Genomic DNA, 26674 nt, shown 5'->3' with positions numbered 1-26674 from the left:
AGTTTTGCGTGTGCCATATCCGCTGTACATGGCCATGCTGTCCAAAATCAGAGTCGACGTTCGTTCCCGAGTCAACCATGCCAGACTTGTTTCCATTTCGGCTTCGAAATCCGTCCGTCCATCGTTGGAAAAATCACCCACCGGCGCGCGCCCGCGTCAACGGATACGCACATCCTTGACGTCCACCGTCGTCGTCGGCGGCGGGCGCACCGGGCCAAACTGCTTCTTCGGCAGGACGCCGACCATGCTGAGCAGCCGCCACGCGGTATCCGTCGGCTGCGCGCCGACGCCAATCCAGTACCGCGCGCGCTGCGTGTCGAGCCGGACGTCCTTGTGCAGCGCCGGCCGGGAGCCGCCGGCCGCGGGGGCTGCCGCGTACGGGTCGGCCTTGGGCACCGGGTCGTACGTGCCAATGACTTCGAGAGGTTTCGAGTTGCGCGCCGTGCTGAGCAAAGAAATGTTAGTTTTTTGGGGGGGGGCGAACGACAAGGGGCGGCGGATGCGCATACCGGGCGTGCGCGACGACAATGTTGTAAATGGGAAAGTTGCGGCGCCCGAAGCGCGCTAGGCGGATCTTGATCACCATGGTCACAGGGTCTGTTGGTGTGTCGTGGAATTGAAAAGAAAACAATCAATCTGTCGCTGCTCCTCCTGATGGATTTCTGTCGATTTGCTGGCGGCTTGGTCTGGCCTGCCCCACTCTTTTGGTCTCGCTGCCATTTGTGAAGCCCGGAGCAGCAGTTTTGCCGCACGCCGGGGACCTGGAATGATCGATAACTGATCGGATTACGCCCAAAAGAAATGACATCCATCTCGGATTAACCTTGTGGTATACGACTAGGTCTCATCAAAACGTGTTCCGCTTCCCATCCCAATTAAGCACTACATAACGCTTTCTCTCGAACGCAAATGTCAAGTAAAGCAGTAGAGCGGCCGCGGACTTGCTTGCTAGGTAGGTAGCTACTACAAATTACAGGAGGTGGCTACACCTTGCTCCTTCCCAGAGTACACGGCCAGCAAGCAATGGGACTTGAGCCATCTCTCTGCTCTTACATTGGTTCGGGCATCTACGACCCTTCCCCGCGAGCCGTCCGCATCGCTGTAGCTCGACAGTCGACAAATCCCACCGGTTACATTTTCTCGCATTCGACTTGGCGAGCGCAACAGGGCGCTGACCAGATCGCCACAGATGGTCCCAATCTCCAGCTCCGGCCTCGCTGATGTTAAGCGCGGAAGCAGAAGCGGAGTAGATCCTACGCTCGCCCACGAGAGAGAATCGTAGATCAAGAAGCCCTCCATTTCCACACATTTGTTGCTAATCTGAGCCTCCCGAGTCACGTCCGCCTAAACCTGTTGACCAAGGATCTCTTACTTTAGCCTTATAAGCCTTTTTTTCTATACTTATTACTAAATATAATAAGGTAAGTAATTCTTTATAATATAGTAATAAGTTTATTTCTTATTTTCTTATAATACATTACTATTACTTGTCAAGGGCTAGGCTACGCCCAGCACCTCTCTGGCTAGTGGCCGGCGCGGAGCAGGCTGGTAGCAGTGCTGGTTGCCACTGGAGCCCTCCGGGCCAGTTCCGTTACATTACTATTTAGATAATAATAATAATAATAATTTTTATACACTAATTAGGCTAAATAACCTATCTAGTACCTCTGCTAATTATAGGGTAAGGAAAAACTAGAGTACCTAGGGGAAAACCTTATCCACATTTTGCGGGATTCTTCGCGGTCTTGTTCCGGAGTATACGGGGGGGGGTCCGGTGAGACCCCTCTTGATGCCATATTTCTATTTAGATAGTATATATCTTAAAAAGGCTAAGAAGGATAAATAAGATATTAATAATATTATTTTAAGTAAGCTTAAAGCTTATTAATATAATACTATATATTACTATATTATAAGTATAGTATACTTAGGTATATTTATATCTATTACTTTTTAAAATAGCGGCCGCGGACTTGGTTGCTAGCCAGAGGCGCCTACACCCTGCTCTTTCCTATACCTGTACACGGCCAGCAAGCAATGGGACTCGCGCCATCCCTCTGCTCTCACATCACAGGAGAGCAGCCTATTCACACCTCGACTCCACCTCCGTCATGACTCTCAAAGTAGGTGATCACAATTGGGTGTTAACGTTTGATGACGGAAATATATGACTGATGCCATTTGTTGGCTGGAACGACAGACTCTTGGCGCAAAGGCGGCCACCGCTTTGGATCAGGAGCTCATGAGCACTTGTGCATTTTCCCTTGACCAGCTCATGGAGCTAGCTGGTCTCTCTGTTTCCCAGGCTGGTATGTGATATTATGCAATGACTTTGATCGGTCTAGGTACGATGATACCGTGCTGGGCTTGCCCCAACTAACACGCCGTTGGTATAGTCTATCGGGTTCATCCGCCTAGCATGGGACGCAAGGTTCTCATCGCTTGTGGTCCTGGAAACAACGGTACGTTCCAGATTGTCACCCATAGGTCTAGTATGATCTAACGGAATCCACGTCAGGTGGAGATGGTCTTGTCGCCGCTCGCCATCTGTTCTACTATGGCTACCACCCATCCATCTTTTACCCCAAGAGGAGCAAGAACGAACTTTACCAGGTAAGCTGTTTTTATTCACCAAAGACTTGTCTGTGGTGACTCTTGCGTGTATATTTTCTTGTATGTATGCGTCTATCGTGTCTATTCGCCTTTTCGTTTTGTTCACGGCCTGACCTGGCGTTGGCCACGCTAGCTCCCCAGACGTCGTCTACTGTCTGGGCGGTACCGCTCAAAGATGATTTTGAATTCGAGTGCTTGATATTGTCTTGTGGTCGCTCATCGTTTTCTTAGCGCCTTGCAAAGCAGCTTGAGGATCTCCAGGTCCCGTTCGTCGAGGATTTCGAATCTGCAGCGGAAACCACTGATCACATTGTTGATGCCATTTTTGGTTTGTCGAATCGTGGCAATGGCCTCAGCCCCCTCTCTAACCGGATGCTAGGCTTTAGCTTCTCTGGAGAGGTCAGAGAGCCGTTCCCAGCCGTGATAGAGGCTCTCCAGAAATCACAAAAGCCCGTTACGTCGGTGGACGCGCCATCGTCGTGGGACATCGAGCAAGGGCCGCCAAAATCGGGCTTGGGTAGCTCCTTCATGCCTACAACGCTCGTTAGCCTGACTGCGCCAAAGCCCTTGGTTAGACACTTTACGGGACGCCACTTTGTTGGCGGCCGGTGAGTTGCCCAAGACGCTGATAAACTTACACCTTGTGGACGAAGCTAAAATGACGGGCCAGTTTTGTGTCGCCTATGATTGCCGAAAGGTACAACCTTCAAGTGCCCGAGTACGACGGAGTGGATCAGATTGTCGAAGTCGACGTGACGGGGAAGAAGCTCTGAAGCTCTGAGTAGTGAGTACGTGTCGATGGCGGTTTTGGGGAATGCAGCAGACTACATAACAGCGCAACCACCTCTCAAGCTGTTTGGGCAGACGGGGCTCGGGCACCGGCCATCTCGCATGTCATTCCGGATGAAGACTGTGCCGTTGGGACACTCGATATAGGGCGGATGGTACGTATGGCAGAATGCAACATAGACGAGATATTCTTTTCCGCAGACTGGGCAATCTGCCGTGTGGCCTGTGCACATTTATCTCGAAATGGGTGCTCCAAATGCAAAACAATCTCTGGCCAAACCGCAAGGGTTAGGGGTGATGAGATGTAGCTGACGACCGTGGTTTTTCTTGTTCGCCCCCATGGAATTTCTGGCAGCACGGGCCGCGAAGTGTGTAGATGGGCGAGCAGGTTGCAAGGTGGCGCGTGGCCGAGATGGTGAGGCTGTGGAGGGGTAGCTTGTTAATGCACAAGCAAAGAAGCAAAGAAGTGATGGGTTGTCAAAAAGACTGAGGAAGGAGGAACGGAGCTGAAACGGGCTCCGAGAGTTTTTGCGAGAGTAGCAGGCGCCGAGAACGCGAGGCGAGGAAATTTCGTTTTCTCGATTGGACGCTGAGAAACGCCTACTCCGGCAAATCGACACCGACACAGGCTCGAAGGTCAACCCAAAGCAGCTGTCGTCGTGCAGTTACAAGCCACAGGGAGGAGGAACAGACGAGGGCAAAGGCGTGTTGAAGCGGACTCGCCACAGCCCCATGTGGCTAAGAAGATGGGGGGAGGAGAGCAGAGATCCTTGGGGCGCAAGACCTCACAACAGTGACAAACAACGGCTTTTGGAAGGGGCATTGTGTGGCCGGGCGAAGAGCTCTAACTAGGGCAGCATGGAGCTCGCCACACGACAGGCATGAGAGGACACCCACCGAGGAGGGGAGAAGAAGAGAAGCAGGTAGCACGGCCCGGTGTGTACCTACTGGTAGGTACGCTCCCAGCTTCCGAGGCAGGTAGCCGTCCGAAACATGCTACTTGCTGCTTACTACAACATAAAGGCTGCCCAAGCGCAGCTAATAAGGGAGATAACTACCTAGTGTGCTGGGCAGACTGGGCGACGACACACTGAACAGCCAGCCAGCAGGGATCGTCCAGGCGGGCAGCAAGGCAGCATGTAGGCATCATGACAGAAACAGTGGTCTTCGGCACGTCAGCTGCAGCATAAGAGCGCCAGAACAACGACATTGGCCAAAACAGTGGCAAAAGTAACGCGACTGAGAGTCCAGACGTCGTCGATGAGGGCCGGCCGGAGCAAAAGCTCCATGCAACACCTGATAGGCCCGAGCCGACGGGCGGCATGGCAAGCCCCGAGAACGGTTCCACTTTTCTCTAGCCACTTTTTCAATCTGCTGGAGGCTGGAGCCATCAATATTATCAACAAACATTTAAACACTCTGCTCCTCTCCGGCGGCCCGCTTTCCCAATGCAGCAAATTCGATTTTTCCTCTGGCCGTTAGGCTAAACGATTCGAGACTGGTACGGAGTAGCCACGTTCGTGTTCGCCCGAAGCTCCCGCCATCAATTCCACTTTCTTTTCATTTTCCTGCTCTCCTCACGTCATCCACAGTAACACAATACAACGCACGCTGCTGCCGGTTGCTCAACATCCTCCCGTATTCTCCATTTCACCGGCCGACGGCTTTGAGGCGCCATCCCGAACAATTCTCTCGCCGTCCCTCCCCAATCCTTCAGCTTCCCGACTCAGATCCAGGTTGCTGCAGATCGCTGCCTCAACCCCCACCAATCTGCCCAGCACTGACAAACAGGGCCGCTATCGAGCCGTCTTCGCGTACTGATTCCATTATGTGCCAACTACTTGTCGCGTCACGTACCTTTTTCTCCAGCATCAGCCATGGACAACACATGTCTCGGCTTGGTTTTAACCGGGGAACTATAAACGCGAAGTGCGTTGATACGATGATGCCTCCTCAACCTGTCAATGGTTTGCTTCCACAAACCTTGTCGTCGACGTCGTTCTAGGCAACCTACACTAGAGCATGCCGCGATGGTCGTCACGACAGACTCTCCATGATGCCAGCGCCTTTGGGGAATAAGTCGGTTGGTACTACCAGCTTGGCGAGCATGGAAATTATCTAAAACATAAGTCGGGTCTGAAAAGCCCATCCGGACCAGATGCCCCGGTCTATACTAATACATAAGTTGAATCGACGCTCGTGTTTGTGCCAGAATCAAACGAACTACAGGGATCACAGAAAATGGAGCCAGTTCACCGAGCGTTCAAACGGCCGCCGTTGCCATTACGGAGCAAATACGCCTCCACCCTTCCGCCAAGGTTGGAAAGCTCAGCGAGACGTGCCCTTGGTCAAAACCTGTCCCGCCGCTTGCAGCCTTGTCTCGAAAAAAATGACCAACTCTCAGCAAAATTATATTTTCTCTCACGGCTGTAGCGGCGTCGGATAGCCAGCCGCTCAATTGCAGCGGAATTATAGACGGACATGCTCACACGATTCACTGAACAGTCTCGGCGGGATCCTTCAGCAACTAACAAGACACTCTTCTCAACCTGTGAATATGCTTATCGCCAGACGTTTCGGATCCTCATGTAAAATCAGGGCTCTTGGTCATTCCAAGGCAATCCAAAGAGCAAAACAATTGTAAACACTGCGGCTATATACAAGGTGAACCATCCTGCACTCCGTACGCTTGCTCGCCGCGTCTCAAACATCCATGCTGCCGGAAAGGAATTTCCACAGCTCACACTTTTTGAGCAAGTCGTCCGGTACACTCTCCATGACCGTGTTGTTTGTTACCAGCCGCAAGCGCTGACCCTGCCCACCTCCAGTCGCGCCCCAATTCTTCCACACCGGCGATCCAGGGTGCCTTTTCTTGTTGGGATCCAGAAATTGAACAAAGCTGGTAAAGTATGCCATTGTCACAGGTACGATGGCGGCATTGGTCGTCCTTTGTGACTTTTGCTCCTGTCCCCGGACATTGTCCGGCCCAAAGATGGCGCCAATTTCAGCAATGTGTGGCACGCCCAAACCCTGGGCAACCTGATCCGGATCCTCGACGTTGTAGTGGTAGTTCCACGCCTTATCATGGCCCACAAAGAGCGTTACAGCATCGGCCATGGTGTTTCCCACGCAGGTAAAGGTACAATCGCCGTATGCGGCGGCGGCAGTCGGGAAGTAGGCGGCGTGCTTGGGCATGGGGTCCATCTTCGGATAGAAGATGCTGACAAGTGCCAGCTGCCACTCTTTGAGACGTGGGTAGTTGGCTCGCATAAACGCCAACACCTCTGTCTCGGTGCTGGCATTGGGTGCAAAATAGGTGCCTTCATTGGTATCATCGCCGACGAGCATGGGCACACGCTTAAAGCGGCCACTCATGAACTGCGCATACATGTGGTCCTGGACGAAATGTCCATCAATGACAGGCAGCCAGTACCAGAACGGCAGGGGATCCCCGGTATGCGACCCAGGGAAAGGTAAGGGAAAGCTTGCCTTGGCCAGCACGTGAACATCAAGCTTGCGAAGACAGTCGAGAGAGTTGCACTCGGTATCGTCTAGAAGACGGGTGTACTGGAACTCCATCTGGTCCACGGTGCGCTGTGTCGGCCAGAATGGACTCTCGGGTATACCAGCTACAAAGAGGTCTTCCTTGTCATTTCCTCCATAGGCGGCCATATGGTAGGAGACAGAGCCCCCGCCCGCTGAATCGCCGTGAATAACGACATGCTTAGGGTCGCCTCCGAACTGTGGCGCAAAGAACATGTCAGTGTTTGTACTTGTATCCGACCACCTCTCTAGTACAAAGATCATACCTGGCTGATGTATTTCTGCACCCATTTGAGAAGCATACGCTCGTCTAAGAGGCCAGCATTGAGCGCGCCATCGTTGCGCACGTTTTCGCTAGCCAAGAAGCCAAAGACGCCGACGCGGTAGTTGAAGTTGACAAAGACAATGTTGCCGCCGCTCTGCTGGATGACCCCCGAGCCGTTAAAGTTGCCGTTGAAGTTGCCGGCATAGCCGCCGCCCTGGATAAAGACCCAGACAGGCAGCTTAGATGCGGGGGTGGCATGGGCCGGCTTGAAGACGTTTGCAAAGAGGCAGTCCTCACTCACGCCTTCCACGTCGGCGCCGGGAGGGCTCCAGCCACTGCCGATGCAGAGATGGCCAAACTTGCGAAGCTCCGTTAGCAAAAAGGTTCTGGTGTTGATGGGTCAGGTTTTCCCATTGCGTGGACGGTTGACATACCTTGCTCGCATCCTGCACCTTGTCCTCGAAGCTCGGCCCCTGGGGCGCGCGCCAGCGCAAATCACCTAGCGGCGGCCTGGCGAAGCGCACGCCGAGAAACTGGTCGACGGCGCCGCCGGCCACGCGGGTGCCTCGGTACGTGGCGTAGTCGAGGCGGACGAGCGGCGCCCCGGTGCTGGCACAGTCTGCCGTGTCTGCCGGGAGAGCGAACGCTGGCCCGAAAGCGGCGGCGATACACGCAAGTTGTCTGAGGAGCATCATGATCTGTTGTGCGTTTGTGATGTCTCTGTGTCTATGTCGTAAAACCACACAACAGGTAAAAAGTGTGTATACAATGAAATGGGCTGCTTGTGATGGAGAGTTATCACGAGTGAGGGTATCGTGAGGGCCATTGATGTGAGCGGGGGTGAGGAGGAGAGGCAAGGTCCCGACTTATAGAAGGAAAATGCGATGAAGGACGAACCGCAGGCAGGGCCATCGTCCATGTTCCCCTCGCCCGGCCGGCAACGGGGCCTGTCATGCGGTGTGCGTGCTGACATGGGCCGCCCGCGTCCCGACGTTGTACAGCATTTCTCCAACGCGGCTGTGACGCTGTGCCGCCGTGCTATTGACAGCTTTCTCGTCACCTGGACATTGTCCTTCTGTCACCCGGGGCCTGGGGGGCAGCGTTGTATCTTGTGTTTCCTTATTCTACATAGAAAGGACGAACGAAGCACGGGTATTCTTCAAAGTCTTTTTTCGACTGAACAAGTCCCAAGGTTTACTCTTGCGTACCCGTTAGGACGAGGTTGGAAATCGGAAAACGTACTACACCGCCCGCCCCGAGGTTGCCAAGCTCGCGCTCGTAGGTCACACGGGGATTTTGAGAAAGTGAGCCTTGACGGCGCGGGCAGGCAAAGATGGTTGCTTCCTGCAGCCTTATCCCACACAGGAAGAAGACGTTGGAGAGTCGGGGGGCAGCCCTGTCGTGTGATGGTTTGGTTGTATGCGTCTACCCCGCAAACTGGGGGGATCGCTGCAATGCATCGAACTGACATCAGTGGTTGGACAAATAGCATGACAATATCGAGCCGTTCTCCACCCCCTCGTTATTTAATGTTAGAAAAACCAAGTGGGCCGAGCTTCTTCTTTCCTTTTTGCTAGACTTGGCTGTTGTGTATTTATACGTCAAAAGGAACCTTTTTGCTAGACTTGGCTGTTGTGTATTTATACGTCAAAAGGAACCTTTTTGCTAGACTTGGCTGTTGTGTATTTATACGTCAAAAGGAACAAGTTGGTGAGAAGGGATTGGGGCGGGTGGTGCGATGCCGCCCGCATGTGGGCAGGGCGGATCGGGCGTGCTGGGTTGGGGTTCATCTGATCTCGGAGCGGACTCTCAGCCAAGGGTCTGACGACCAACGACAACGGCTGGACAGCTTGCATGTCATGTGTGCCATGTCCAATAACGAAGCGATAACTGACTAGTCAATACACACAAAGATTGTGCAAGGAGATTTGTCATCTTGGCTGGTCAGCAAGAGACAGCAAAATCTTTGCACTATCGAAAAACGTATACAGCGCCACTGCAGCAGCGCGGGATAGACGAGATGAACTATACTGCACGTCTTGGCGCTCCGGAGGAAGGGAATGCAACTTGTCCGTTGGGGGTATTACAGAGTAGGCAAGCCATACTTGGGAGTCGATCGTGTGCGACAGGCCATGAGATTGGCGCATGTCGTGACGCAGTAGGAGGGACTGATGGTTGGGCGGGGCATTCGGTATTTATGGAATTCTTTCCGACCGCTGACGATGATGAAGCGCAGCAGGTATAAAAACAAGCTCAACGCTCGTCATCTCTGGCCTTTTGCATCTTTTGCCAAGACAAGTAGTGCAGCTATTGGAGCGCTTCAGGACACGCCTCGACGAATTTTGACACTGAGAATTTGCCAGGGTCGTCACTGATTACTGCCAAACCCAAGTCGCGTCCGGTCGCCGTAGTGGTAACCAACTTCAAGCTCGTAGTAGTCGAAAGGAGATTGGCAGGTACAAGATAGGGGGCGGGCGTTGTCTGGCGGGCCATCCCGAAAAGCGCGACGGTGAATCCGAGTAGGACATTGTGCGCTGGTTGACTCGTGGTAATGGCTTCAATGGGCTCACGGACACTGAGATGTGAACGCAAGGTTTCGCGTGCTTGTCTCGCCAGCGTCACCCAACGGGCGTCCGGCCGTCTCGGGTTCCATACCAGATGCGGGACCGGCGGTGAGATGCCATCCGTTTCGTCAAGCGCAAGTTTTGTGCTTGGCATATTTTTTTTCTTTCTCATTGCGTGAATACGTTCTAGGCACAGGTTTTGTGTGGAGTTTGACCGAGATCCACGTCTGCGGGAATGTGTGGTACAGGGTCCATGCCCGATAACATCTGGGAGCTCGCACACACAAAGGCCAAGAGGAAAGGGTAAAAAAAAAGCGCACGAGTTCTGGTCTGTGCGAGGCATGGATAGTAGTCGACGAGGGCGAGGTCATGTGTGGATAGCAAAGTAGGTAATCTGTGTGTCCCGTGCAGAAGAGGGCGCCACGGCGGCGCAGCCTCAAGGTTTCGTGTAAAGCTTCTAGAAGGCGCAGAATCGCGGTTGGTGGATCGTACCCAGGGGTTTCAGCCTTTGTAGATGGTGGTTATTGTAGATTGTGCGAGATGGGGAATCCTGATGAGCAGCAAACAGACGGGTCTGACGGCAGAAAGCGTCGAGGCAGAACAGGCAGGTTGGGCCAAAAGGAAGATACGGGCGGACTCGAGAGCGAACTGAGACGCATATGACGACGGGCAAGCAAGGCGATGGGCATGGATGGCACACCCTCCTTGTCGAGATGTCAGGACATGGTTGATCCATAGTAACGAGGTAGGTTGCAGGGTTCAACACGGTACGCGACAAGTTGGGGATGTGGAGACGAGGCGTTTTGTGGTGGGGAGAGGCAGCGCTGGCGACGGCTTCCATCGGCTTGCGCTTTTCATGCTTTTCACTACTACGGAGTACGGGGGACTAGGATGACTAGGATGGTCTGGAGCGTGGGAAGCCAACATTGACTATTTTGGGGGTGCCGACAAGTTTAAAATCCGACAGTCTAAAATCTGACTGGGTTAAATTTCGACGAGTTGAGGTCTAGTGAGGTGGGCGGCTTCATTTGCGTGGACCGACTATTCTTTTGGGCAAATAGATAGAGAACAAGGAAAGAAGGAAAAAAGAAGAAAGAAAGAACAGTCGGGGGCTGAACTGACAGTGTAACTAGTTTCCCCGTGGCGCCCAGACCATCAGGCAAATGATGGCATGGTGCATGGAATGGCATGAATGGGTGGGTGGTGATGGATGGTCCAGATGGGGTCGGATGCGGCTGGAGCTGGAACTCACTAGTAACACTAATTATTAACTGGTGCCAGTCAGTACGCACTGGTGTCGTGCCTCGCTGCACGCAGCTGAACAGCATCGGAGAAATCGCGTCAGCTGAGATTGCTGTTCCGTCCATTCCATATTGTTTGTCTCTTTTATTAGTTATCGTTTGTTGGTCGTTGGAGCCGAGCATTGGTCGTCTTGGCTGATCAGGCAATTTCAGCCCATTGTCGTCTCGGCATCGCCTAGTCGACTCGCCTGGCAGCGCCTCCCGAGAGCGCCACGCAAACGCCAGTTTGATTGGCAACGCCTTCCCTCGACAAGAGCCGTATAATTACTGTATTCGTATGAGTGGCGTGGTTTTGTCGCAGCCACTGACTGAACTAGAAAAAAAAAATGGTGTCCCGCACTCGGCGGCCGCAAGTGGGGGGGGCGGGCGAGGGGGCGAGACCAAAGTCCAGGCCGTTTCCAACAACGGCAACTTGCCGACCGCGGACGATTTGCGAGCGAAATCCAGCCGCGAGGTGAAGCGCGTAGAATGCACAGGAGCAGGGGACAACCAGATACGTTGCCATGATGAAACCCGGGGGGGGAGGCAGCAAGGGTAAGCTCACAAGGCTGCCTTTGCCCAGGCGGTGTTAGTGCATGACTGGGTAGCGAGCGCTGGGGCCAAATCAACAATGCAAGCCACTCATGCTGAATGGGCGTAAATGGCCGTACCGAAAAAAAAAATAGAAACCGAGAATGGAAATGCATTTCGCTGCCGGGCGCGCCACGTTTTGCGATTGTAGGTGGTATTGACAAATGCTGCCAGTAGGAACAACGGTAATCTTGGGTCAGGACGCCAGCAGAGCCGCCGCCCCGGGTCGCAATGAATATAGTTCCGGAAATAGGTGTTGTGGCCAAAAAAGGCTATTGTTTATAGTTGACTAGTCCAACGCATGTTTGCACGGTTGCGCGCCCGTCAAGTGACGTTGAAAAGATGACTAGTGTCATCCGCAAGTGGGCGTTGGGGCGATTGGTGGGCTGCGAGGCAGAGAAACGGTTGAAGGCTCGTGCTGCAAGTTGTGTGCAGCGTTGAGTGGGTGCAGATGGAGCAGCAAAGCACCGACTTGAATGCTGTGTGCAGTGCAGTGGTGAGTGGGTGTATCCGTACATACATGTACATATCCGTCCCATGCAGATCCTGCTGTGCAGTCTTCTAATGGGCACCCAATCCCACCGCCGCAATCAGCATTCTCGATTCCTGCGCGACCTACGGCGCGACATGCTTTTTCTGCGCGACCGATCATCACCAACCATCGTGCACAACCTGATTCGTACATAGTGAATGCCCTCTTTTCCAGCTTCTTGATGCGGCGGGTCTCTCCAGACGCCCCCCCAGGCTACAGAAGCGGCGTCTGGGGTTCCCGTTTACCCCAAAAAAAATCTTGGACTCCAGACATTGTCTTCGATAAGGTACTGGTACCTCCACTGGCCCCCATCACCCACTGATAACAAGGTACCTCCAAAAATTTCAAAGCCTCGTTTGCTCCCCCACCACACTTTTTTTCCACCACAATCCCCAAAACCGGGCGCACGCCCACAATCAACGTCCAGCTCTGGTCCTTCTTTTTTTTCTTTCTCTTTGCATCCTTCCATCCTCCACATCCCCTGCTCGAGTTCGTTCATACTTTATTATACCTCGTTCTTCCCGCCCCCTCCTCCCCTCCTCGTCGGCAGTGTCTGCCGTATCATCACCGGCCCGTCTGATGTCCGCCCACTGCTGTGCTGGTTACACCTGCCTCTACCGCACCTACAGCTGAGCTCGCCTCGTCGCTAACCAACGCTACGCTACCAACGTCTCTCCGCGCCATTGACCAACGGTCTCTTTTTCTGACGTCACTTTCCCCCCCATCCTATACTCGCATCGCTATATACTCGCATCGCTATATACTCGTATCGCTATAAACTCGAATCCCGCTTCCCACCCTCCACTTTCTCCCGCCATCATGGAGAAGAAGTCCTCTCAAGAGGGCCAAGACTCGGCCAACAGCTACAATCTCAATGTCGAGGCCTCCCAACCCGCCGAGACGGCCGAATTCGGTCTCGCCGGCCAACATGATCAGCTCGAGCGCGGCCTCAAGAGCCGTCACATTCAGTTCCTCGCCCTCGGCGGCGCCATCGGTACCGGTCTCTTTGTCGGTTCCGGGGGCATCCTCAGCAAGTGCGGCCCTGCCCCTCTCTTCATGGCCTACCTCTTCATGATGTCCGTCGTCTGGTGTGTCATGAACTGCCTTGCCGAAATGGTCACCCTCCTCCCCATGCGCGGCATCACCGTCCCCTACTTTGTCGAGCGCTTCGTCGATCCCTCGCTCGCCTTTGCCGCCGGCTGGAATTACTGGTACGTCTACGCCATCCTGGTCGGAGCAGAAGCCTCGGCCGCCAGCATCGTCATCAACTACTGGCCCGGCGCTCAAAAGATCAATGTCGCCGTCTGGATCACCATCATCCTCTTCGTCATGCTTTTCCTCAACATCATTGCCGTTCAGTTCTTTGGCGAGGCCGAGTTCTGGTTTGCCAGCATCAAGCTCATTACCATCCTGGGCCTGATCATTCTCGGCGTCGTCATCTTCTTTGGCGGCGGCCCCGACCAGCAGCATATACGAGGCTTCTACTATTGGAAACATCCAGGCGCCTTTGTTCAGTTCAAGGGTGTCCCCGGCTCCACCGGCCGCTTCCTCTCTTTCTGGCAAGCCTTCATCACGGCCGGTTTCGCCTTCATTACCTCGCCCGAGCTCATTGCAATTGCCGCCGGCGAGACGGTTGCCCCTCGTCGCAACATTCCCAAGGCTGCTCGTCGCTTCGTCTGGCGTCTTGCCATCTTCTACGGATGCTCTTCTCTCATTATTGGTATCCTCGTCGCCTCGGACGATGACAGGCTTCTCGGTGCCCTCGCTGACGGTGCCGGTGGTGCCGCCGCCTCTCCTTTTGTTATTGGCATCCAGAGAGTCGGCATCTCGGTCCTCAACCACATCATTAATGCCGCCATTCTGACGTCGGCTTGGTCCGCCGGAAACTCGTTCCTCTACTCGGGCAGCCGTGTTCTCTACTCGATGTCCTTGACCGGCAATGCTCCTCGCATCTTCTCCAAGACGACCCGCCTCGGTGTCCCCTGGGCCGCTGTCCTCGCCACCTTTGCCGTTGGCCTGCTCTCGTATCTCAATGTCAGCAACTCTGGCGTAGAGGTTTTCAACTGGTTCGTCAACCTCTCGACCATTTCCGGCTTCATTGCGTGGATCATCGTCATGATCACGTACGTCCGCTTCCGCAAGGCCCTCGAGTACAACAATGCGATGGACATTCGCCCCTACAAGACGCCCCTTCAGCCGTATGCGAGCTATTTCATGATTGGCCTCGTCTCTCTCCTCACCATTACCAATGGCTTCCAGAGCTTCATGGCTCACCCTTTTGTCCCCGCCGATTTCATCGCCGCCTACATCACCATCCCCATCGTCCTGGTCCTCTACTTGGGACACAAGCTCTGGTTCAGAACCCGCTGGGCGATCCCCGTCCACGAGATTGACATTGTTACTGGCGTCAAGGAGATGGACGAACTAGGAGAGTTGGAGAAGGAGCGTATCCCCAAAAACTGGGTCCAGAGGGCCTGGTTCTGGCTCGCGTAGACGTTTGGTAGGCAAGTTTGCTCTGGCTATCCTAGCAGGGCGTCATCTTTGTCGCTGCTTTGATGATGTGCAAGCGGATATTTTGCTTTTTTTCTATTTTCTCTCATCTTGTTGGATACCATATTTCAGGACTACAGATAGTAGATTGAATTTCCCGATTTGAAACTCGCTACCCTATACGTGCGGCTACCTACACATGCGTGACAATGTTCATATACCACCCAGTGTTGGTCCAACTATTGACCCAGGAGCTTGGCGAGGCGCCGAGATCTGACAAGGTTCCATAGTTGACTTGAACCTTGGGTGCGTCTGTTGTTGATGTGGGGGTTAGCGTCTTGGGGAATGCCTCACAGCATTCCATTCCCGCACCTGTCCCGGGGGGTTGGCATCGGACGCGCCGGGTATTGCAGATGTTGATGTTGATGCGAGAGTCTATGGAATCTATCCTCGTTGTGGAAGAACTGTTTTTTTTTTGCAAGTAATAGGTCTTGCGTAACTATATGTACGGAACCTCGTATGTCCATAGACTACACGGATCGATGCCAACATTTTTGGTTCGGTGCGGCACTAGTGGCAGGGAAAAAAAAAGGATGGAAAAATAATAGCACTGTTTTAGGGTCTGGCAAGGAAAATATAAGTCCATGTACTACATGCAACTCGTTGACTACATACCTGTTTTACAGGATACCAAGGGAGGAGGGAGGAAGCGTCAAGGAAAGAAGGGACAGGGAGAAAGACGCCATTGCATACCTTGATAACGGGCTCCAAAATTTAGTTAATAATTATTAATGATAATGAAACAGGAAATTGGGCGACGTTGCATGTTAAAATCGGCACGTGCAAAAAAAGGCGGAGGTGGCGCTGGTCTTGCAGGTCAAAGTACGGATAGCATTTAAGTAATCCATTCTTTAATTTGTACTATTTCGATGTAATGTTTTGTCAGTGGTTGGTATCATCATCTTGGGACGGAATGAGAGTTGCGACTGTTCCCATACAGGAAAAGCGTCAGGTACGGGCGCCTCTTGTCAAGTTAACTAGGCTAGAAAAAAAAGGCAAAATCCCCCATTCCAATGATGTGCCGGCGCCCTGGGAGATGAGCAAATTTAAACCTTGTGGGCTAGTTGAGCTAGTCCCATCAGGAAGTCGACGCGGCTGGGGATTTTGTCTGATGACGCCTTGATTCTTTGTGGCTTGCATGTCTCCAGTTTACAAGCACTTTGGTTGCCCTGTTGTTGTTTTTTGGCGAGGTTCTCCCCAGAAAATCAAATCGGGGCGCAGCAGTTTTTGTCGATTGACGAGAATAGGATAGGAAAGAAGGAGCAGATCCGACTTATACGCTCCCTTTTCGTCTCTTTGGTTTTTTCTTTTTTCTTTCTTTCTACAACTCGCAACTTAATATCCCAGGACGCAAATGAGGGATGGTGCTATTTACAACGACACGTTGCAACATGAGGCCCCCCCGCGACCCTTCATTTTAGTTAATAAGGACAAAAGAGCCCTTTTTTGCCGCCGGGACGGCGCATTGCTTCAGATGGGCGGGCGGGCGCACAAGAGCTCTGCTATGACTGTTACGGCTTACCGTGTTGCCGTTCGCTGGAGGGTGAGACAGCGGATACCCTCATTTCCCTCCAAGCCCCTTGGTCGCAGCGAGGCCAGCCCGGCGCGTGCGTCCCCCTCGTCTTCACTGGTTCTAAAGTCTCACAAGTCAAAGGGCCATCAGCCCCCTCCCCCTGGGCTTTACTAAAATGGACAGCAACAAAAAGTGACCAATTGGTGAGCGTTTTCTCTTGTGCTTCGTTGGTCTCTGTGGGGCTGGATGTCAATGTACCAGCACGCGCTCTTTATGCGTTAGTGTACTTGCCTTTTCTCAGCATTGTGTTTTTTGTTCGTGAGATGGCCTCCCCCCCCAACCATAATAGTAGATGAGGCGCCACACACACCCCAACGCCCTTTTCCCTTCCTTTTTCCCTCTTTCACTTCTTTTCACCAAGCAACGTCCGATTCAGTTTCCGCTTCGTCCTCACAAAAAAGGCTTCGTTGGCAAAGTCTATTTACGGCTCTACGCACCACACACACTCACTCACTCACTCATTCACCAACACACAGACAACCCACTTCTCACACCCAACCGATACTCACTCAACTCCTCCAACTTGAAACAAGTCGCGCCTCTGCTTCAGCCCGACCCTTGGCGCATTGTGTAGCATAAAGAGCGCTTTTTCTTCCCAAGTCAGAAAATTCGGCAAAGTGACAACGAACTGGTTCATCGGAACAACAAGTTATTTGTATCTGTCATACATCATCTTGTTTTGGCGAGACTCGACAACTTGCACCAAAACACACACTCGTTTTGCAAAGAAAGGAAAGAAAGAAAGAAAGAAGCACTACAAAATCAATCAACGATGCGTCTGTCTACCGTCCTCGTCGCCATCCTCCCGGCTTTCGCCGCGGCGCAGAGCAGCGACAGCGCCAGCCTGACCACCGTCACCGGCACGTCGACGACGACCACCACCATGACCAACACGGAGTACGTGACCAAGACCGTCACCCTCTCGCGCGTGCACACGACCGTGTCCACCGTGTCCAGCCTCAACAGCACCACCGCCATCCAGCCCACCGGCGGCATCACCCTCCCGACCGCCTCCTCGGCGTCGGCCACCCCGACCACGCTGCCCACGACCAAGGGTCCCACCAACGCCGGTGCTGCCCTCGATGCCGGCAAGGTCGTCTTTGCTGGTGTTGCCGGTATTGTCGTCGCTGCCCTCTTGTAATTCGGAGAGAGAGCGAGAGAGACTTGTCTCACTTTGTGGTCGATGCAATTTCTTGGGCAGGACCTCCGTGACTGTTGCCGCCATCTTCTTCTTTCGCTTCGGGCAGCAACTCGAGTACAATCTTGAACACAAAAGACGTTTTACAAATGCCCTGTTCTGCAAAGAACGAGAAATCAGCTGCCTTGTTTTCTTGTTGAGCTTTTCGTGTGAATTCCTTCTATATACCTCCTCTTTTTTTCCCCTTCTTTCTGCCGGTAGGCGTTTTTTCTGGATTGGTTATGCTTGACGACCTCGACGAGTACGAACCAGGGCGGCATTTCTGGGGCACCAGTTTTCCCTACCTTTCATGCCCGTATCTGCCTCCCTTTTGGTTCGTCGCATATACTTGGCGGCTGTCTTCCTTTCGCCTCCCGGAACGTTTGTTGAAGCCAAGTCGTGTTCTGGGGGAGGCAAAAAAACAAAACAAAGCGAAGCAGTCGTTTTCACTGGTTGAACACTTGGGAAGTTTTACAAAACTACTTCATCTTCGACTTGTTACTATATTGTTGCCCGATTTTTTTTTCTCTTCACAGGGTGAACAAAGGATTTTTTTTATATACTCATGTTTGCAGGAGGAGTCGCCTCGTCAAATCTGTTTTGGAGAGGACATGGGTGGATTGCTGCTATTTTTTTCATCATGCCAAACAAGATTTTGTTTCTTCTCGGTACTCGGGCGGCAGCTAGTGGTTTGCATTCTGTTGGGAATGAGGCTTCTGCTGGAGACTGCTGCGGGCGAGGGCTTTCTATACTTGTTCTTTTCGCTTATAGTTGGAGCCTGCATACGCTGCTTTACAAAGCAACGTGAATAGGTAGAACCAATCGACGGGACCTTGAGAAGATGTTCACTGATGCTGTTACTGTGTCGTTTGGAGTGAGCGTGTGAAAGGGTGTAACTGTCATAACCCTAAGTCATCTCTCATTGTCGCAAACCGTGCATAATTGACGGTATGAATCATACTGATATAACATGATTCAACGCCCTCCTCCCTGTAGTTTTGATGGCGCCATTGCTAGGATGGCCTGGGTGTGCTGATTAATTCGCAAATGACTGGTTGCTACTCGTGTCCGCGGTCGGCAGCGGGTCCCATCGGCCTTATCCTCTGCGCTGCCACCAACAAGAGGCAAATTTTGTGGAGCGCCTTGTCCAACATTTTAGTCAACGATTTGTGATTTGTTCACAGTCGACCTTTTTGGTCCGTATTTTTGGTCCATCATTTTGCTCCGTCGTTTCCCCTCTCCATTGACCTCGATCAACCTACACAGCTTCCTCGTCCATTGGAGAAGTCGGCGGCCATCTCGACCGCACCGAACACAGCCGCACCATGGCTTCCCTACAGCGAACCGCCGCGCCCCTGCGAAGAGCCCTCACCTACAGAACGTCAGCCGCGACGACAACCACACGGGGTCTCGCCACCATCCCCTCGTCCGACGCCGCCAAGGACAAGCCCAAACGCAAGACCTACTTCAAAGACACCACTGTCGCCTCGCTCGACGACTTCATCGGCGGCGCGGGCAAGGGCGGCGAGGCGCTCGCCCAGTCGGCGGCCTACGAGCTGCGCACCGCGCAGGTCGGCCCCGCGGGCAAGAAGCGCACCATCACGCGGCTCCCCGAGTGGCTCAAGACGCCCATCCCGGCGGGCAACGACAACTTCAAGAAGATCAAGGCGGACCTGCGCGGGCTCAACCTGCACACCGTCTGCGAGGAGGCGCGCTGCCCCAACATCTCCGAGTGCTGGGGCGGCTCCGACAAGTCGGCGGCGACGGCCACCATCATGCTCATGGGCGACACGTGCACGCGCGGGTGCCGCTTCTGCAGCGTCAAGACGAACCGCGCGCCGCCGCCGCTCGACCCGCACGAGCCCGAGCACACGGCCGAGGCGCTCGCCCGCTGGGGCCTGGGCTACGTCGTGCTCACCAGCGTCGACCGCGACGACCTCGCCGACGGCGGCGCCCGCCACTTTGCCGAGACGATCCGCAAGATCAAGCACAAGAAGCCCTCGCTGCTCGTCGAGGCCCTGACGGGCGACTTCCGCGGCGACCTCGACATGGTCGCCGTCGTCGCCCGCAGCGGCCTCGACGTCTACGCCCACAACGTCGAGACCGTCGAGGCCCTCACCCCGTACGTCCGCGACCGCCGCGCCACCTTTCGCCAGAGCCTCAGCGTCCTCGCCCACGTCAAGGACGTCTGCGGCCCCCACGGCATCATCACCAAGACGAGCATCATGCTCGGCCTCGGCGAGCAGGAGCACGAGCTCGTCGCCGCCCTCACCGAGCTCCGCAAGGCCCGCGTCGACGTCGTCACCTTTGGCCAGTACATGCGACCCACGAAGCGCCACCTCAAGGTCGAAAAGTACATCACCCCCGACGAGTTTGAGATGTGGCGCCAGCGCGCCCTCGACATGGGCTTCCTCTACGTCGCCAGCGGCCCGCTCGTCCGCTCCTCGTACAAGGCCGGCGAGGCCTTTATCGAAAACGTCCTCCGCAACCGTGCCGGCGACAAGGCGACCATGGCTGCGCAGACCAGCCTCGACCACGCCGTGGCCATGGACGGCCGCACCGGCCCATAGGCGTTTTTTTTTTTGCTCCGTTGCTGTAACTATACATACATATTAAATATACTGGAGGGGCGTTTTGTGCGTTTTTTTACTTGCATCTGTTGGGCTTCATTGAACAGTGAGGATGAGACAAGGCCAAGGTTGGCACAGGACACTAATGGCGTCGGGGTCTGCGTTTTGATCTGTTATTAGAACCATTATAGAGCCTTGGAGGCTATAAACACTCGAGGTATCACCCTTGAACCATTACTCATGAATCTTGCAGGGCTTTGAACAATTGGTCTGCAGAAAGAAGAGGATTTCCCATATATTCTTTGGTCGTTTTGTCGTTTATTCATTGTGATTGGTATCTCAACAGATCATACAAGAAAAACGAATTCCAACCTAAACCAACGCCGACTGATACCTCTAGGTTGCCCACATATCAAAAGAAGGCAAGAATTCAACATATTATACAGAAGCTGGAATATTCAACACCCCAGAGAGCCGGGCCGCTCCCGAAACTCTTGCTCACGTCGACTCCCACAGGCCCCGCAGACCCATTAGCGCAATCGGCACGGCCTCGTCGGTCGCAATGGCGCGGCTGCCCTGGCCCGGCAGCACGTCGACCCAGTGATCAAACAGCTCGCGGGTCCTGGGGCCGCGGATGTGCATGGCGGCGAGCGCGGGGTCGTGGTCGGCGGCGAGCTCGATGCCGCGGGGCCCGCCAAAGACGACGACGAGGTGCTGAAACGACGGCGTGGCGGCGGCGGCGCCATCGTCGCTGTCCGCCTGGTGGTGGCCGTAGCCGCGGCGCTTCTGCTGGGCGCGCTTCTGCTGGTGCTCGGCCATGACCTGCGCCAGCGGCGTGCCGCGCTCCGACGTGCCGACGCTCAGGTCGTAGCCGGCGGCGTGCGGACACTCGGTGAAGACGCGCGAGAGGCTGGCGCAGCGGCGCACGGCGTACCCCCAGTAGTAGCCGCCCTCGGCGCGGGGCGCGTGCGGGTCGGCGCAGACGGGCTGCTGCGCGGCCGCGTGGGTGCCGAGGTGCAGCGTGACGCGTGTGTGCGGGGGTATGTCGTCGGGGACGCACACGCGGCCGCCGCAGGGCCCCGTGTCGACCACGGAGCCGCTGCCGCCGCCGCCCTCCTCCTCGGCGGCGGGCGGCACCGTCACGCCCTCGACGTACGGCAGCCAGGCCGCCTTGGGCCGCGGGTGGTGCGGCATGTCGACGGCCGGCAGCAGCGCCGTATGCCGCAGGTTGGCGTGCAGCGGGAACAGCCGCCGGCGCATAAACGGCGGGCACTCGAGAAAGGACAGCACCTGGGCGACAAAGTGGCACGGGTCCGAGTCGCCCGTGTAGGCGTCGGGCGAGCCGTCGAGGCGTGTTATCGTCGTGCTGCTGCGCGACGAGGGCACCGCGGCGGCGTCGTCGTCGTACACGATGACCTCGTCGACGCAAAAGATGGCCAGCGACCGCGCGAGACGGGCGACGGTGGCGAGACGCTGCTCAGCGGTTGGGAGGCTGCCCGGGTGTTAGTACTTTTGTGGGTTTCGGGGGGGGGGGGGGATGGGCGCAACTTGTGGAGGATGCTGCCCGGCACGGCTACGGAAATCGTCCAGGACCGACCACCGCGGATGGGCGCGAAACGCTTCGTCGGCTTGGCTTCTGGGATGCGTGGCAATTTGCCCTCGGAGGGGCCGAATTTGCGCTTCTTGCTGTCGAGCGGGATTTGCGCGTCGTCGACGGTGGCGGCAAAGGCGCGCGAAAAGGTGCGGCCGCCCTTGGCGTGCATGATGCTGGGAAAAGTGGTTGTTGGTTCGGAGGATTTGGGGGTTGTGCGTTTTGTCTGGCTGTCTGTCTGTTTGTGAGCGCGTGGGAAACTGGGCCGGCAGAGGAGAGATGGGGTTCTTCAGTGCCAGAAGAGGGCGAGCTGGTGCAATTCGCAATTCTGCTGCGACGCAGAGTGCAGTCGCTTTAGAAGTCGAGATTTTGATTTTTTTTTTCATCGCGATGGCGGGTCCGCTAGTTAGCGGCGTGCGGGGGTGGAGGAAGCTAAGCTATCATCCATCATCTATTACGGCCAAATTATTATCAACCCCAACTCTGGATGGAGTGATGGAGCTGAAGTTTCTTGGGGTTAGGGCTGCATGGGAGGTAGGTACATGTCGGCACCAACTATGTGTTGCATCCTTGTGCAAATCAGTTCAGCATTCAATTATTACATAAATTATTAATTTGTTGTTCTGCTTCCGTCGCCTTATTAATAATTACTGCCCCACGCCTTTTATGCAGACATTCGTGAACGGGTTGTGGACCTCGCCTCTGACAGCATAAGGGAGTGATAAAGGAAGTCACTGCTGGGTTTTACAATCTTCTATATACTGTTTATATACTTGAAAGCAACTAAGAAAATGCATAGGAATGCATAGGAATATATGAATGCTAGTAAAAATTGCTGTTATTCCTTTCAACATCTTCGGCTGAGTACCCTGGCTGCCTGCTACGCGTCGCGGCAGGTGTCCCACAGCAGACATCAGCACGAGCGCCAACAAGGACTCTCTGCATCATCGACTGCAGCGACCTCGGAAAGCTCCCGGCGAAAGAGCCATCATGGATGTGCCAGACTGGTCATCGCAAGACCACGACGAGGTTGGGTCGAAGCAAAAGCTCAACACCAGTGACAACACAGCAACGAAACGAAGAGAAGCCACCAGGCCAATAATGTCGGGTGAGCGCCTTTGGGGCTCATCATATACCAAATATCCGCTGTACTGCAGTGAAGCCAACAAAACGATATTTGGCATACGCTTTAGCTACCTTGATCCAGCCTCGGATCATGGGAAAAGTCAGTCGAGCTTCCATCAGCCGAGCCGCAATCGGCCTTCCCCAGACGAAAATGAGTCCTTATATCAGTCCATGCGACTAGAGTGTCTGGAAGCTTTGATGTACCTTTACCGGGGCGCAGGACGAAAGGCAATGACTGTTGCATACGTGTTTAAATTGGAACCGCGCCGCTGCCGACCTGAACTCATTATTTCTCACTGATTAATCCCGTATACCACGCCTTCATGTTCCTCAAAGACTCGCCAACTATTCCCATGTTGGCCTCCAACAGAATGCCACTATGCGGCTGGCCCGACGTTTCGTCCAGGCGGACAGTGACGTCTGGTGCTTGTTTCCTCACAATCGCAGCCATGCAACGAGACTGATCCGCGAGTATTTCGCGGTCACCGACCATGAAGTACATTTGCGCCGTGACCTCGCCAAGTCCCTCCCAAAAGGCGGGATCAGAGTCCAGCGGCCGCGCCCACGGGTTGTCAACCGCCTCGAGCGTCTCGGCCTCGCCCTCGGGAAGCATGCCGCCCGCCAGCCGCCGCAGCAGGGGCTCCGTGATCATGTCGACGCTGCTGTTCTCGCGCAGCGATCTGCTGTGCGCGTCGGAGCCGAGCGCGGGCGAGACGGCCACGACGGCGGCCAGCGGGTGCGGGAGGCGGACGGCGGGAACGCACGGGTGCTTGCGCAGCAGGTGCGCCGTAAACTGCATCGTCAGGTTCGCGCCGGCGGACTCGCCGCCGACGACAATGTCGCGCGGCGCGAAGCCCTGGGCGCGCAGCTCGTCGAACGCGGCCACGGCCTGCTGCAGCTGCGTCGGCATGCGCCCGCGCGGCACGAGCGTGTACTGCAGCAGCGCCACGGCCACCTCGACGCCCGCCGCGGCGCCCGCCGCCACGAAGCTCGTCCAGCAGAGGTCCAGGTGGCCGGGCAGTAGGGGGATGACGTAGCCGCCGCCATGGATGTACAGCACCACCTTTTGGGCCCGCCGACGGTCCCCGAGCCAGAGGATGGCCGAGTCCCGACCCGTGGACAGCGGCTGGACGTCGAGCAGGACGCGGTCGCGGTAGGCCGGCTGCCGCGCCTTGGCCTTGATCCATTGCTCGTATGTCGTGCGTGTCGGCGGGACGAGCGCCTGCACCTCGGCCGGCTCCAGCAGGGTGAAGACGGACCTGACAAGGCCGCAAATGACGGCGTATCGCAGGTCCATGCGTCTGAGAATGGCGGCGGGAATCATGTACGCGAGATTGTACGCTGTAAACACAGGAACTGGTAGGGGGGAAGATTAGATATAAAGGTGCTTGAGAATGGAACTCAATGCTGGTCGTATACGCACATATGACGAGAAGCTTGAAGATGAGCTGTAGTCGCTCAAGAACAGCAAGCGGTGGCTTGCTTGGAAAGTCTGCGGCCTACAGATGATCATTGTTAGCGAAGTGCTAGATAGTACCCCGCGGAACAAATCTACTCACCATGATGAAATCCATGTAATTGCGAATAGAGCTGATTTTCCTTACCCTGCTAGGTCGAATCTCCGACACCTGTTGCGCAGAGCCTGGCTCTTTATTCTCTTCGGCCTGTCGCTCATCGGCGTTGTTGGCAGCGTAGCCGAGGTCGCAGCAACAATTAAATGATTGCGTCGGCGCAACCTGAACTTGCTCCGAATTTCTTCCTTCAAAGGTCGGGCAGGGTTAACGCAAACCCGACGCCAAGGACGCTGGGAGACGGAAAGCGGACCGTTGGAGGTATCACCATCCTTGCCATCTCGCCGAGACCGAGCGCCGCCTCGCCCATTTTTTAGCAGAAAAAATCCGGAAGGGCATGAACCTTATTTCGTGACTGCCGAATATCGAATATTGGGTTGCTTGGTGTTGATCTGCAACTTGCTCGTTACAATTCGTAGCGGCTCCAAGATGCGATTGATAGCGTTATCCAGGGCCGAGGTAGCCAAGGGCGCGGAGAGCCATGCCAACAATAAGTTTTCCTATCGGATTATCTCCTAGAATTAAAATTTATTCCACTAGGATAAGTGTATATTGCGGTGTTGGAGCTATAAAATACATGTACGTACGTGTGTCGAATTGGAAAAAGCAGCTCTCGACTTGCAGCTAATCTGTCAGCCATTTCAAGTACAAGACTTGCCACAAGATACCGTGAATAATACGGGAGATAGAGACATTAACAACTATGTTGCTAAATAAGATATTCATTGGTTAGAATAATTCCTTGCAGAATTCGAGCATATATCTGGCACGTACTTACACGCGACGTCACTGTACCCTGTAGCCGAGTGTGGGGCGCGACCCCAGCTTCAAGCTCAAGCTTCAAGGCTGCAGGGCTTCAACGTCTTCCCATCACCATTCGCAACACGTCGACTCTTCAACCCCAAGTCAGCTTTCCATTTGACCCAGCTCTCTATTAGTTTTGAATCGAGCTAGGGTGCGCATTTCTCTCACCAAAAAACGATTTGCGCCACATCCACGGCGCACCCGCGCGTCATGGACAACCCCTTGGACCAAACGACACTATCGACCATTTCGCTGCTCGAATCGCGGCTGCTACGCGTCGAGCACCTCCTATATGGCTCGTCAACACCGCCTGCGCAACACGAATCGGTACTGCGGCAAATGGCCGAGCTGGAGAAGCGCTTCTCAATATTGACCTCGCGGATCCGCGTCTACGGCGACCTCGTCAAGATCTGTACGTCCCCCGGTCCCGGCAGCAACCTACACTCTTCGCTAATCGGAGCCTGCTTTCTTCATCTTCTACAGACAAAGCACGCCCCGACTTCTTTCAGACCCCCGCCGCGAGCCAGCCGCCCACGCAGCTGCCCATTGACGCCGTCCGCGCCATCGTGCTATCGGCGGCGCCGTCTTTCCCCGCGACCGTGTCCGCGCTGACAGCTGTGCAGGACACGCCGGTACCGGACCCGGCGGAGAGCGCGGCACTGGTGGCGCTGACGGGCCGCCTGCGTGCCGCCGAGGCCGCGCAGCGCGCGCAGGAGGCCGAGGTGGCCGAGCTGCGCGGGCGCAGCGAAGCGGCGCTGCGGACGTGGTACGAGGGCGGCCTACTACCCACCTCGGACGGCACGTCCAGGGTAGAGGCGCGCGTAGGCATGGTCGAGCGACGGGTACGGCGCAAGGAGCGGGAGCGGGAGCTGGAAAAGGAGATTTGAGGAGCGACACACCAGGGGAAACAAGACAACGGCGCGGTGCAGCTGGCGCTATGCTTGCTTTGTCCAAGGGACCGGATGATGCCGCTGGTATTGATGCATGATAATGCATAGACCGGCACAACTAGGCTGCGGCTCGGCATTAGCATGCCGGTTGATGGCATGACGAGTCGGCACCACGGAGAGGCACGTATACATCGGAACTATCGGAAGAGAGAAGCGACGAGGATGCTGAGCAGACAAGGACGGTCTGCTGAAAACAGTGATACCCTTTCAACGAGACGAATCTACACGGCGGTATCGGCCACCGGTCTAGCGGAGATTTCTCTCGTTGCATGTACATAGACGGAAGACAATGAAACTCCTTTTCTGAGAGATGCTTGCTTTTCGCAAGGAATGGGATCATGTTGGCTTTGGTGGCGCCTGTTGAGGGACAGCGGAATGCGAAACCGATACAGACGACATGCCCACCTCTCCGTTTCAGAGTGCCTATATGTGCTCGCAGGCAATCGGCCGGCGCGATGAATGACGTAGCTGGTGAATTTGAATTTTAACGCTGAAACTTTCCGGTTCTCAAATGGCTGGCCAAGGGTGCGCAGCCTTGTGGGTGTGATGGCTGCTCCGAGGCTGGCTCGACGGTCACGCACGGCAG

The 26674-nt window shown here is 54.9% G+C and overlaps 9 protein-coding genes across 9 annotated transcripts; 4 read left to right on the top strand and 5 right to left on the bottom strand.

The window, feature by feature from the left end:
• Positions 1–156: 156 nt before the first annotated feature.
• Positions 157–586, bottom strand: CCM_04894 (mitochondrial ribosomal protein S16; the record flags this gene model as incomplete). Its single annotated transcript, XM_006670040.1, has 2 exons — positions 157–445; positions 510–586. 2 exons carry the CDS (start codon positions 584–586, stop codon positions 157–159), a joined length of 366 nt encoding a protein of 121 aa, XP_006670103.1.
• Positions 587–2111: 1525 nt separating this feature from the next.
• Positions 2112–3386, top strand: CCM_04893 (YjeF-related protein; the record flags this gene model as incomplete). Its single annotated transcript, XM_006670039.1, has 7 exons — positions 2112–2123; positions 2201–2309; positions 2397–2462; positions 2519–2613; positions 2845–2941; positions 2993–3221; positions 3284–3386. The coding sequence occupies 7 exons, from the start codon at positions 2112–2114 to the stop codon at positions 3384–3386; spliced, it is 711 nt and encodes a 236-aa protein (XP_006670102.1).
• A 2719-nt stretch (positions 3387–6105) lies between these two features.
• On the bottom strand, positions 6106–7902 carry CCM_04892 (Carboxylesterase, type B; the record flags this gene model as incomplete). Its single annotated transcript, XM_006670038.1, has 3 exons — positions 6106–7226; positions 7250–7568; positions 7645–7902. The coding sequence occupies 3 exons, from the start codon at positions 7900–7902 to the stop codon at positions 6106–6108; spliced, it is 1698 nt and encodes a 565-aa protein (XP_006670101.1).
• A 5094-nt stretch (positions 7903–12996) lies between these two features.
• CCM_04891 (amino-acid permease inda1) lies at positions 12997–14670 on the top strand (the record flags this gene model as incomplete). The annotated part of the gene is made up of 1 exon (XM_006670037.1): positions 12997–14670. The coding sequence occupies one exon, from the start codon at positions 12997–12999 to the stop codon at positions 14668–14670; it is 1674 nt and encodes a 557-aa protein (XP_006670100.1).
• Positions 14671–17066: 2396 nt separating this feature from the next.
• On the bottom strand, positions 17067–17525 carry CCM_04890 (uncharacterized protein; the record flags this gene model as incomplete). Its single annotated transcript, XM_006670036.1, has 1 exon — positions 17067–17525. One exon carries the CDS (start codon positions 17523–17525, stop codon positions 17067–17069), a length of 459 nt encoding a protein of 152 aa, XP_006670099.1.
• Positions 17526–18802: 1277 nt separating this feature from the next.
• On the top strand, positions 18803–20047 carry CCM_04889 (lipoic acid synthetase; the record flags this gene model as incomplete). The annotated part of the gene is made up of 1 exon (XM_006670035.1): positions 18803–20047. One exon carries the CDS (start codon positions 18803–18805, stop codon positions 20045–20047), a length of 1245 nt encoding a protein of 414 aa, XP_006670098.1.
• Positions 20048–20545: 498 nt separating this feature from the next.
• CCM_04888 (deoxyribose-phosphate aldolase 2) lies at positions 20546–21810 on the bottom strand (the record flags this gene model as incomplete). The annotated part of the gene is made up of 2 exons (XM_006670034.1): positions 20546–21539; positions 21596–21810. The coding sequence occupies 2 exons, from the start codon at positions 21808–21810 to the stop codon at positions 20546–20548; spliced, it is 1209 nt and encodes a 402-aa protein (XP_006670097.1).
• Positions 21811–22969: 1159 nt separating this feature from the next.
• Positions 22970–24644, bottom strand: CCM_04887 (alpha/beta hydrolase fold-3; the record flags this gene model as incomplete). The annotated part of the gene is made up of 5 exons (XM_006670033.1): positions 22970–22998; positions 23061–24119; positions 24187–24262; positions 24323–24499; positions 24588–24644. 5 exons carry the CDS (start codon positions 24642–24644, stop codon positions 22970–22972), a joined length of 1398 nt encoding a protein of 465 aa, XP_006670096.1.
• A 704-nt stretch (positions 24645–25348) lies between these two features.
• Positions 25349–26025, top strand: CCM_04886 (uncharacterized protein; the record flags this gene model as incomplete). Its single annotated transcript, XM_006670032.1, has 2 exons — positions 25349–25550; positions 25622–26025. 2 exons carry the CDS (start codon positions 25349–25351, stop codon positions 26023–26025), a joined length of 606 nt encoding a protein of 201 aa, XP_006670095.1.
• Between the last annotated feature and the right edge of the window lie 649 nt (positions 26026–26674).

Source organism: Cordyceps militaris (genome assembly GCF_000225605.1).
Source record: "Cordyceps militaris CM01 unplaced genomic scaffold CCM_S00003, whole genome shotgun sequence".
In the NCBI taxonomy this organism is placed as follows: Eukaryota; Fungi; Ascomycota; class Sordariomycetes; order Hypocreales; family Cordycipitaceae; genus Cordyceps; species Cordyceps militaris.
The sequence above is the reverse complement of the archived record's forward strand: the minus strand, read 5'-3'. Positions and strand labels throughout refer to the sequence as shown.